The sequence below is a fragment of the Podarcis pityusensis genome (genome assembly GCF_964106645.2).
Source record: "Podarcis pityusensis genome assembly, chromosome: 7".
Lineage (NCBI taxonomy): Eukaryota > Metazoa > Chordata > Lepidosauria > Squamata > Lacertidae > Podarcis > Podarcis pityusensis.
In genome coordinates this window covers 9291080-9303133 of record NC_138031.1, presented here as the reverse complement: position 1 = coordinate 9303133, position 12054 = coordinate 9291080, and the positions used below count along the sequence as shown (strand labels likewise).

At 45.0% G+C, this 12054-nt stretch overlaps 1 protein-coding gene across 2 annotated transcripts in view; it reads left to right on the top strand.

Moving 5' to 3' along the window:
* KHDRBS3 (KH RNA binding domain containing, signal transduction associated 3) overlaps positions 1-10996 on the top strand; it is a 119634-nt gene extending 108638 nt beyond the window's left edge. The window contains exons 9-11 of one of the 2 annotated variants that reach the window (XM_081012755.1): positions 4437-4586; positions 6125-6184; positions 10760-10996. In XM_081012755.1, the coding sequence (XP_080868881.1) occupies positions 4437-4528 (92 nt within the window). In that variant the 3' untranslated portion in view covers positions 4529-4586; positions 6125-6184; positions 10760-10996. Of the gene's footprint in view, positions 1-4436; positions 5679-6124; positions 6185-10759 lie in introns of both variants that reach the window. The other variant, XM_081012756.1, reaches the window with a different exon arrangement.
* The last annotated feature ends 1058 nt before the right edge of the window (positions 10997-12054 follow it).

The window sequence follows — 12054 nt, the reverse complement described above, 5'->3', positions numbered from 1 at the left end:
GGGGATAACGTTAAACCTTTGGCTGGAGATCAGAGGGGCTCAGGATCCGACCTGTCATGAGGCTGGGCACCCCTCCCCGTCTTGCCACAAATAACACCCTCACGACTTGCCTGCTGTTAGAGCAGGTGACTCGCAATTTTCCACTCTTAATGGATGTTGCGACACTTTTTCAGGGACAAGTCTGGAAACCGTTTCTGGGGACACCTTTGAAGTATGCTTGATGATGCTTAAAATAAATAATACCCACCACACACCTCCCACCTGAAGCAACCGGGCCCCCCGCTTGGGTTTGTTTGTCATAGTAAATCGTTCTACCACACAGGCTGCCTGCGTGTCACAGGCTTAAATGTCCGCAAGTCACCTTGAGGGGGAGCAGCCGATTACACGATAGTATCAAAAGGGAAAGACTGCTTTAAGCCTCCTCTTTACCCCCCTCGCAACACGCTAAATTGGTCTCCACGGACTTGCATAGCTTTGATCGTTTTCATGCTTCGGCATTAAAATGAGCTGCCTGGCAGCGGGAGGCCCGGCTTCAGCTTGCCTTGTGATGGCGAAACGTTTCAGCAAAGAGGAGTGCGATGGGCTTGATGCAAACACACAAAGCAAGATTTGCCGTCTTTCCTTGCTTCCGAAGTGATATCTAAATGTACGGAACAGGGTGGTCTGGAAGCTCCCATTGGTTCAGAATGTCTGCATTCAGATGTAATAATAATAATAATAATTTTATTATTTAGACCCTGCCCATCAGGCTGGGTTGCCCCAGTGAGTCTTCCAACACATATAAAAACATAATAAAACGCCAAACATTAAAAGCCTCCCGACACAGGGCTGCCTTCAGATGTCTTCTAAAAGTTGTACAGTGGTACCTTGGGTTACATACGCTTCAGGTTACAGACTCCGCTAACCCAGAAATAGTACCTCGGGTTAAGAACTTTGCTTCAGGATGAGAACAGAAATTGTGCGGCGGCAGCGGGAGGCCCCATTAACTAAAGTGGTGCTTCAGGTTAAGACCAGTTTCAGGTTAAGAATGGACCTCCGGAACGAATTAAGTAAGTAACCAGAGGTACCACTGGTATAGCTATTTATCTCCTTGACATCTGATAGGATGGCTTTCCACGGCGTGGGTGCCACTGCTGAGAAGGCCCTCTGCCTGGTTCCATGTAGCTTCACGTCTCACAGTCAGGGAACCACCAGAAGGCCTTTGGAGCTGGACCTCAGTGTCCGGGCTGAACGATGGGGGTGGAGACGTTCCTTTAGACACACAGATCCAAGACCATTTAGGGCTTTAAAGGTCAACACCAACACTTTGAAAACGTACTTGGAAACGTACTGGGAGCCAATGGAGAACTTTTAAGACCGGTGTTAATATGGTCCCAGCGGCCACTCCCAGTCACCAGTCTAGCTCCCGCATTCTGGATTAGTTCTAGTTTCCGAGTCACCTTCAAAGATAGCCCCACAGAGAGTGCATTGCAGTAGTCCAAGCGGAAGATAGTCCAAAGCATGTAATCAAAAGCCTTTAACCAACTTTGCCCAGTCCAGTGTCCTCCAGATCTTTTTGACCATAACTTTCAGCATCCCCTGCCACCATGGCTGGGGCTGATGGAAGATACAGGCCTGGAAGGCGCAAAGTTGAGAAGGTTGCCTTAGCAAGAGTTAAGCATATTCAGTATGGGCACACAGCCCATTTTGCTGCTGCCTTAGCCAAGCAGGAAATCAAACCACAGAATACGTCTGAACCCAGAGCATGGAGAGAAAGTCTGTGTGCATCTTAATGCATAAGGCTAAGCCCAGCCATGCTGCGATTCATTTCCCTTTTTCAATAATGGAGGAGTGAAGAGAGAAAGCTCAGGCTATGTGCATAGGATGTTTTTGTTTAATTATAGCGACTGCCTCTTTGTTAATGCAGTCTTCGTAGCTGCCAGCTTTGATCTGAGGCTGATAGAATGGATCTTGGTACACTCTTTAATCCTCCACCAGTTTCGTTAGTTGCCAGTTCGTCTCCGGGCTCAATTCAAAGTGATGGTTTTGACCTTTAAATGGTCTGGGACCAGAGAATCTCAAGAAACACACACACACACACACACACGCCAAAAACAACCCACCTGAAAGCTACACGCTATCTCTAAGGTTTTTATGTAGCTCCCCAAAAGGTCAAGGGCACATTTAAGACAGGAAAAACACTGGGGGTGTGAAGCAGGCTTAGAATCATAGAGTTGGAAGGGCTCCCGAGGGTCATCTAGTCCAACCCCCTGCAGTGGTGAGGGGCGTGTCCTGAGGAGGGTTTGAAGGCCTGGAAGGCTATATTTCAACCCCTAGACCTGAGCCCTCACCTACTCCTTCACACTGAATGGAACAGGAAATTGCTTTACAAAAATAGTCTCCCCGCTGTGCTTTCTGGAAACTGGTATTCGGAAGCCTACAGGTGAATATTGTGGAAAGGTTCATTTATTTCAGTAATTCAACTTAAAAGGTGAAACTAATATATGAGATAGACTCATGACATGCAAAGCGAGATATGTCAAGCCTTTATTTGTCATAATTGTGATGATTATGGCATACAGCTGATGAAAACCCCAAATTAACAATCTCTGAAAATTAGAATATTGTGGAAAGGTGCAGTAGCCATTCAATCCATAACAGCTGCAATGGGTTCCTGAGCCTTTGATTTTTCGAGTTTCACCTGTACTGGCCTCAGTATAGTCAAGGCCATTGATAGCCTTTTCTTCCATGAGTTTGTCTAATCCTCTTAAATCCCATCCACATTGGTGGCCATCACTGCTGGGTGTGTGTGTGTGAATGTGTGAAGTATTTTCTTACATCTGTCCCTGAATCTCCCAACATTCAACTTCATTGGATGCCTGGAGGTTCTAGTGTTACAAGAGAGGAAGGAAAACATTTCTCTGCCTGCTTCCTCCATGTCATGCACACTTTTGTAAAATTCCATTATTCATCTTTTCTCAAAACTACAAAGTCCCCAACGCTGCAAACTCTTTGGGGGAGTTGATCCACCCCCTCGGATCATTTGGGTTGCCCTTTTCTGAACCCTTCTCCCACTCTGCAAATAACCTTTTTGAGGTGAAGTGACCAGAATGGTACACAGCATTCCCAATGTGAACGCAGCTTGGATTTGTGTGATGTTTGCTGTTTTGCTCAGGGCCGTCTTTAGCAGATGCAGCGCTGGGGTGCAAATATCCGCCCAGCGCCCCCAAATTACCACGGATAGTGTTGGGGTGGCCGTAGCTGCGCACTGCCAGCCATCCGGGGGGGGTGCAACTCTCCCCCATGCCACTGCGGGAGAGCGATCCCCCCAGAGGCTTGGGAGTGAAGTTGCACCCCTCCCAAGCCTCCATGGGAGGAGAGCGCAGCTTCCCTCCCAAGCCTCTGGGAGGATCGCTCTTCTCCCAAGGAGGCTTGGGAGGGAAGCTGCACGCCCGCCAGCCTTATGGTTGGCGGGGCACAGCTGGCGGGTGTGCAGGGAAAGGGGAGGCCGCCGGCAAAGCCGCGCAACTCCCCCACTTGTTGGGGCACCCCTGAGAGGCCAGCTCCCTGGCGCGACGCACCACTAAGCCCTATGGGAAAGACGGCTCTGGTTTTGCTGCCCGCTCGCACCCTTTGCATAGGTCCTTTCGTTTCAAAGAGGCTAAGCAGTTTAGTATCATTAGCAAACATTGCCAGCTCCCTGCTGACCCCTAACTCTAGACCAGGGTTTCCCAAACTTGGGAGTCTCCAGCTGTTTTTGCACTACGATTCCCTCGGTCCAGTATAACTGAAGGAGCGTCTCCACCTCCATCATTCTGCCCGGACACTGAGGTCCAGCACTGAGGGCCTTCTGGCGGTTCCCTCATTGCGAGAAGCCAAGTTACAGGGAACCAGGCAGAGGGCCTTCTCGGTAGTGGCACCCGCCCTGTGGAACGCCCTCCCACCAGATGTCAAAGAGAAAAATAACCACCAAACTTTTAGAAGACATCTGTTTAAGGAAGCTTTTAATGTTTAATAGGTTATTGTATTTTAGTGTTTTGTTGGAAGCCGCCCAGAGTGGCTGGGGAAACTCAGCCAGATGGGCGGGGTATAAATAATAAATTATTATTATCATTATCATTATCATTATTATCCCTGACCACTGGACTTGCTAGCTATGGATGATAGGAATCATAGTGCAAAAGAAGCTGGAGACTCCCAGGTTTGGGAAACCCTAGTCTAGAAGGTTTATGAACAACTTAAAAAGCACAGGTCCCAATGCTGATTTTATTTGGGGGGGCTCTACCGTCCTTCAGGAGATCTGTCTGTTTATTCCTCCTCTCTGCCTGCTCCCCTGTCTAGAGTTGTGCCACTAAGCTATGCCCCTTTGCCACCCTTTTCCTCCCCCCCCCCCCCAAAAATAAGCCGCAGATCTATTTAGTAGAAGCCTGAACCATGTTTACGCTTCCTCATTTCAGGACAGGAAGAATGGACCAGTTCAAGACACAAGGCACCTTCAGCAAGGACAACAAAAGGAGGCTACAGAGAGCAGCCATATGCCAGATACTGATTACACTGTCTGATGTTGTGAAATACCCAATCTCCACCAGTCCTGTATACTGTTCAAAGTAATTTTTTTCTATGAACAATCCCTTTTTATTAAAATCAAAGTGCTTAATCTGAATGGACGGACTGAGCTTAATCTATTTTTTGCTGAATGAAAAGCCTGGACAGGAAGACACGTTGAAACGCGGAACTTTGTTATTTCCAGATTGTATTCGGGCGGGTGGGGGTGGGGGGAGAACCGATAGGTGATCAAAACAAACAAAAAAAAGAGAGAGAGAAAATATAACCTTTGATTAACTAGTGTTAAAAACAGCTAGGTTTATTAAATATGTTAATCCATGATTTTAACCTAAGCGTAACCTTTTATTTTAAAGGTTTTCGACAATTTAGTTCTTCTAGTTTTTATCTTTCAACCATTTTGCTAGTCTTTCTCTTTGCAAACCTACGTAAAAAGGGAGGCAGATCACAGATGCAAATAATGTGGTATTTTGTAACTTGAGTCTTGAAATGTTCTGTAGTGTTAAGCAAAGATTACTCTTGCTTGATACTAAATAAACTTTTGAAAGAAAAATCAGTGTGTGTGAGAGTATGCATTATTTATTTAAAAACCTTCATAAATAGTAGTAAACAGGGAGGGAGTGATTTTTAACAACGATCAATATTAAATTGCTCCTACTAAAACACTGTACAACTATTTGCTTTTTTAATAAAATGGTATAAACCTAAAGGTGCATTTCATTATATTATAGATATATATATATATAGATATATACATATATTTATTCACCTATACACAATATAGACTTAAAGGCTTTTAAAGGAGTTATCCAAATGGTATCGATCTACTGGATTTCCACATTTTTTAAAAAACAAATTATTGGTTTAAAATAGTTAATGCTTTTTCTGAAACAAAAATTTTTAAAAAAACAAAACACCTGTGATTTAGTTTTCATCTTGTTGAGCATTTCTTCACTTAGTGCAACTTCGGAATTTTTGTTTGTTTTTTGAGAATTTTGGTACCTTAATGACCACCTCACTCCGTGCTGGAAGCAATAAACACAAAGCTTTTAAAGACTTTCTGACTTGACTAATTGAGGTCGCTTTCGTCAGAGGCAGAGGATGTGTAACCCTTAAAACGGTCTTCATTTGCAAAGGTAAATAAATCAAATAAGATTTTAATCTCACTTAATTTATCTTAATATAACCAATAAAAGCAGGGAAGGGTACAAATTAGCAAGTTCTATTTTAGATTATAGAAAAGGGAGGCTTTAAGATCACCACCTAAAATTTCATATTAAAAAGCTTAATTTGTTCTAGTCATCTAAAAAGCCTTAGTTCGGTCAGTTTAATTGGAGGAAATTATTCCCTATTAAACAAATGTAAAACCTCATAACTAGTAACTTGTAATCCTAGAATTTATGGACAACTAATGTAACAAAGAACTTAAAACATTACAAATGTGTGTTTTTCCCCCCTAAAGCTTTTTCGTAATTGTTGGTTTGATGTCTTTTAATAATGATAACTATGAACTGCTACCAATTTTAGATTTGAGAATTGTGGGGTGTTTTAGTTAGTAAAAAGAAATCTTTTCTCTTGTCAGGAAACACTGAATGCCAGGGGAAGCCAAGAAGATTAAAAACATGTTTCTGTTGACGCATTGGTAGGTACCTGTGCTTATTTTTAAACTTGATTAATGGTATGCTGGGGGGAAATATCTATTAACTAGTAAACAGCATTCCAATCTGTTTTGCATCTTTATGCACCCTTACAATGAAAATGAAATAAGACTACATACCAAATTCTGTTATTCAGGGCTCGGGTGAGATAGTGCATTGGTATCCTGTTTTCAGATAACATGCCAACCTGTCATTCTTCACCTGAGTCTATTGTAAGCCATGGTTTGGGAAGGAATGGCAAATGAAAATAGCACATGACATATTAGAGCTGGTTTGCAAACCGTAGTTACATTGATTGCTCCGCCTCCAAAATTTGTGCAAGTGGGAACTGAATTTGTGAAATTGTCTGTACAGATGGAACTGTTTTTTATTTGTGTTTACACTTGTTTTATGGTTTGTAGCTGTTTTTTATCTTTCATTGTTCCAATCCACTCTGCGGCCTTTGGGGGAAGGGAGGGTAAGAAAGCCAATGAAGTGTGTGATTTGATGCCTGGCATGGGGCAAGTAATGGCCTGAGTCAGCCAAAATGGAGTTTCCAGGCACCGCCGATCCACTGCTCAGCAGTGACTGCATAGCCCTCTGCAAGGCAGAACCATCAGCTGGTTGTTGGGTCTTGTTGGGTCAATGCACCCTGCAAGATAAGGTAAAGGGACCCCTTACCGTTAAGTCCAGTCGCAGACGAGACTGGGGTTGCGGCGCTCATCTCGCTTTATTGGCTGAGGGAGCCGGTGTACAGCTTCCGGGTCATGTGGCCAGCATGACTAAGCCGCATCTGGCGAACCAGAGCAGCGCACGGAAACGCCGTTTACCTTCCCACCGGAGTGGTACCTATTGATCTACTTGCACTTTGACGTGCTTTTGAACTGCTAGGTTGGCAGGAGCAGGGACCGAGCAACGGGTGCTCACCCCGTCATGGGGATTCGAACCGCCAACCTTCTGATTGACAAGCCCTAGGCTCTGTGGTTTAAGCCGCAGCGCCACCCTGCAAGATAGCACTCTGCAAAAAAGGTACCTTCCAGTGTGTCAAACTTAGCCCCCAACAGGTAGGGGAGATAACAGTCTGGCTCACTGGCCAGACAAATTTGCCCACCCCTGTTTTGGGCAATCCATCTAGCCAAGCACACTTGGTAGAAATGCACTCACCTCATTCCATAAAAATAGGTTGCTGTTAACCAGCTAGCCAGGCCATCTAAGTCCCTGCTTTCACATCTTATCTCTGTGTTTGTGCTGTGCTTTAAAAATTTACGTACCAAGGAAAGCTCAGTTCTGTGGCTTCTATCAATTCTGCTACCTCTTCCTTTTACGTATGCTGTTTCTTCCTTGGGCATCTGCGGGGAAGGAACTATTAATTTATTTATTTCCCGCCCTTCATCCTAGAGTTGGGTTACAACCTTAAAGCGTGCTATTAAAAGAACAGTTCAGAACAAAAAATAATAATAAAAATGGGTCCCGACTTCTTTCTCTGGAAGCTGTAGGTGAAAGGCAGCATTACCATTGACACTTTGGAGAGACAGCTGCAGTGCTAACTGCTGCTAGTGCATTTTGAACAGCCAATATATGTGGTGTTTGCCAAACACCCTGGATTGGTGTTAGTCTAATAGTCAAAGGAGGGACATGGGTGGTGCTGTGGTCTAAACCACTGAGCCTAGGGCTTGCCGATCGGAAGGTTGGCGGTTCGTATCACCGCAACGGGGTGAGCTCCCGTTGCTTGGTCCCTGCTCCTGCCCACCTAGCAGTTCGAAAGCACGTCAAAAGTGCAAGTAGATAATAGGTACAGCTCCAGCGGGAAGGTAAACGGCGTTTTAGTGCGCTGCTCTGGTTTCGCCAGAAGCGGCTTAGTCATGCTAGCCACATGACCTGGAAAAACTGTCTTGAGGACAAACGTCAGCTCCCTGGGCCAGTAAAGTGAGATGAGCGCCGCAACCCCAGAGTCGTCTGCGACTGGACTTAACTGTCAGGGGTCCCTTTACCTTATCTTGCAGGGTGCATTGACCCAACAAGACCCAACAACCAGCTGATGGTTCTGCCTTGCAGAGGGCTATGCAGTCACTGCTGAGCAGTGGATCGGCGGTGCCTGGGGACCTTTACCTTTACCTTTTTTAATAGTCAAAGCAGACTAATCCCCAGGGAGCATGGCTGTGTGGAAACATCCTAAGAAGCTGAGTTGGGAGAGCACGAAACTCTTGATCTCAGAGTTCTGGGTTTGAGCCCCACGTTGGGCAAAATATTCCATCGTTGCAGGGGGTTTGGGCTGGATGACCCTTGTGGTCCCTTCCAAATCTACAATTCTACGATTCTAAGCCAAGGTTCAGATCTCACTTGGGAGACTCTTGTGGGTCCTTTGAATAAGAATGGATTCACCCATGCATGCCTACTTTCCTCATTGCAGTACAGTGGTACTTCGGGTTAAGTACTTAATTCGTTCTGGAGGTCCGTTCTTAACCTGAAACTGTTCTTAACCTGAAGCACCACTTTAGCTAATGGGGCCTCCTGCTGCCGCCGCACCGCCGGAGTACAATTTCTGTTCTCATCCTGAAGCAAAGTTCTTAACCCAAGGTACTATTTCTGGGTTAGCGGAGTCTGTAACCTGAAGCTTATGTAACCTGAAGTGTATGTAACCTGAGGTATCACTGTAGAACATGTGAACTGTCTTTGTGTCTGTTTGAATTGTAGTATCTAATCCGACCCCCTGCAATGCAGGAATCTCAGCTAGATCATACATGACAGATGGCTATCCACCCTCTGCTTAAAAACCTCTAGGAAGGGAGAGTCCTCCTCTTCGGGGAGTCTGTTCCACTGTCGAACAGCTCTTACTGTCAGACAGTTCTTCCTGATGTTGAGTCAGAATCTCCTTTCTTGTAACCAGAAGCCATTGGTCTCCGGAGCCTCTGGAACAGGGGACAACAAGTTTGCTCCTTCTTCCTCGTGACAGCCCTATAGATATTTAAAGAAGAAGCGAAATGATAAGACAACTTGGCATTTGGTGTTTCACCTGGGATGGCTGTTTGTACATGAAAGCCATCACTTGAGGTTGAAGACATGAAATAATGAAAGCATGTGATAACTTGGCCTAAATTCACCCCCATAACCTTAAAAGTGCTGGCAATCACTTGAACCAGACATTGTTCCCCAACCTAAGAAAAGTTTTTTAGTCTTGCAGGGTTTGATCTGTTTCTGAATCCTTAAGTGTGTGGAAGATTTACATATAAGCAAACTTTAAATATAAGCAAACTCTCTTGTGGGGAAAAGTCTAGCATTAAAGAAAGCAGGTTTCTTTTCCTTCTTCCTTGAAAAAGATTTTTTGTGTATTTGTACACCCCAAATAAGATCTTACAGCATCACTTGTGATGGAAAAAGTCCGAAGATCAGACTCGATGTTCAGCAAATCTCCATTTCCTCAAAGCAGGAATACAGCAACTCTCCAAGACTTAAGAGTTTGAAAGGATCATGTGAAAACAATTATTCTGTTTTGGCACAACAGAAAGCCAATCCAGGTTTAAGTTTAATGCTCCAGGACTTTGTTCAGTCAACACATAATCGCTAGAGCACAATAATTGCCTCGCCTGCCCTGATTCAAGTCCAGCATCCTATTTTCTAGTAATGACAAACCTCTAGAAGAACTATGGGCCCTCCAGATGTTGCTAGAGTGAATCTCCCCTCATCCATTGGTGATGCTGGGACTTGGGGCTGATGGGAGCTGGAGTTTAGCAACATCTGGAGATGCTCAGGTTTTTATCCGTCCAGTTACAGGTTCCCAAGCAGGGCCTGATCATTGCAGTCTTTGCCCCCCAAGCCTGGCTCTCATGGGATTGGTAAACCTGTGCCAGGGCTGCACCACTTCCCTCAACCTCAGTAAGGACTGGGTCTTTAATTCCCTGGTGTCTGTGTCTCAGATGCTTCTTGAACATTAAGATTTGCTTTTCCCAAATGTACTCTGACACTTTCTGTGCACAGAGCAGAATGATGTCTCACTGCAAGTAGAAAACCTGTACATCTCAAACCCCGCTGAGCTTTCTTCCTGAGCTGCTAGACCTTTGTTTTTCTTACGTGTCCAGGGAATTAGTTTACACAAGGAGGCAAGGAAAAATGTCACCTTCTACCTGCAACCCAAAGTGAAAGGTTCCCCCCTGCTGCTTCATCCTGTTGCATATGCAGGTCAGGCCTGAGCTGATGGCTGTTAAACACCTCTCTGTAGCATTTGTAGGTTTTGCATTTGCTGATTTATGCCACAGCTGAATGTGTGACAGCTGGAACAGAGATAAGCCTGTGTGTGGGAAATCGCTGCTAGTTTTCATCTCCCAAGCGGGGTGTGAAAAGGGTGTGTTGTTCTCCTCAAAATTTATCTTTAGCCTGCCCTTTGCGATTGGTCATCTCTGCTTCACAGGACACCCACTCACTTGTTTTGTTCTCGGATATAAAAGGTTTCCCCGCATAAATCAGTAACATTTCTAATTGGTGCTTTCCACCACCTGCAACGTGAGCGTCCCCAGAGCGTCCCCAATAATTATTGGTTCCAAGAATATATACATATGTGTGTCTTTTGTTCTGCTGTTTTCCAGGGACTTTGCACGCTCTTACGGACAGATTCGAAACACCCCCCTCACCGACGTGCCTCAGAAACAATAGCCAGCAGCTCTTTGAAACTCCACTTTGACTTCCTTTTTATGCTACCTGCTGCACCCTAGACTTGACAAGATGTATAGTTTTTCAGACCTCAGTTTTAACTCTATAATAATGTTTATTCATTTACCGCTGTAACTTTGTGAAGACATTAATAAAAGATTTTTTCCGTTTCATTGTCCCGCGCAAAGAAATATTGATTCTTTATCAGACGCTTGTAAGTTTTTGCACAGTGTGAGAATAAGCTTGAGGGAGTCTCTTTCAAACTAGCCCATTACTAAAAAGGGCTTATCAGCTGTGTGTGTGTGTTCACGCAGCAGCTGCTGCTAAGACAAGTAAACCGAAGAATGTTGCAGAAACACTTGTCTAAATGTAAACATACATGCCCAGAGCACAAGCTGGCTAAGGGAGAAGGATTTTGGAACGGGAGGGGGAACCACACCTGATTTCCTTACTGTTGGATGAGCAGTCAGGCGACCTAAAATTCTTCTGATTTCCGCATTACGCATGCAAAATGTGCCCGACATATGAGTGCATGCTGCCCTTTGCAAAACATAAGCACATGACAGTTCCTAACTCAAGGTGAGCAGTTTGCGAGAAGTCTCTGCCACACACTAAGCCTGCATAACTGCAATTCACGTGCAATTCATGTGCATAGGCTCTCCCATTCAGCAGCAGACCTTACTCACGCTGTAATGTGCATTACTCTTCCTGCAAGCTCTTCCTTTGCTAAACTCCTCTGCCAATCTTCTTCCTTCTCGTTCCAACCTCTCTCCACATCGGCAAAGTTGCCTAGTTTCACTGTGGCTCCTCCACTGCCCATTCCGCTTTTTATTCTCTGAAGCCACTTCCGATACAGTGGTACCTGGGTAAGAACTTAATTTGTTCTGGAGGTCCGTTCCTAACCTGAAACTGTCCTTAACCTGAAGCACCACTTTAGCTAATGGGGCCTCCTGCTGCCGCCGCGCCGCGCCGCTGGAGTACAATTTCTGTTCTCATCCTGAAGCAAAGTTCTTAACCCGAGGTACTATTTCTGGGTTAGCGGAGTCTGTAACCTGAAGCGTCTGTAACCTGAAGCGTATGTAACTCGAGGTACCTCTGTATTTCTCTTCCCCATAATGCAGACCTTCTTGGCAGGCCCTTTGCTATCTTTGGCACAGCAGACAACATGTCAGCGTTAATTTCTTAAATCTGAAATTGAAAGGGTGAATTGCAACTTCTACACAACATACTA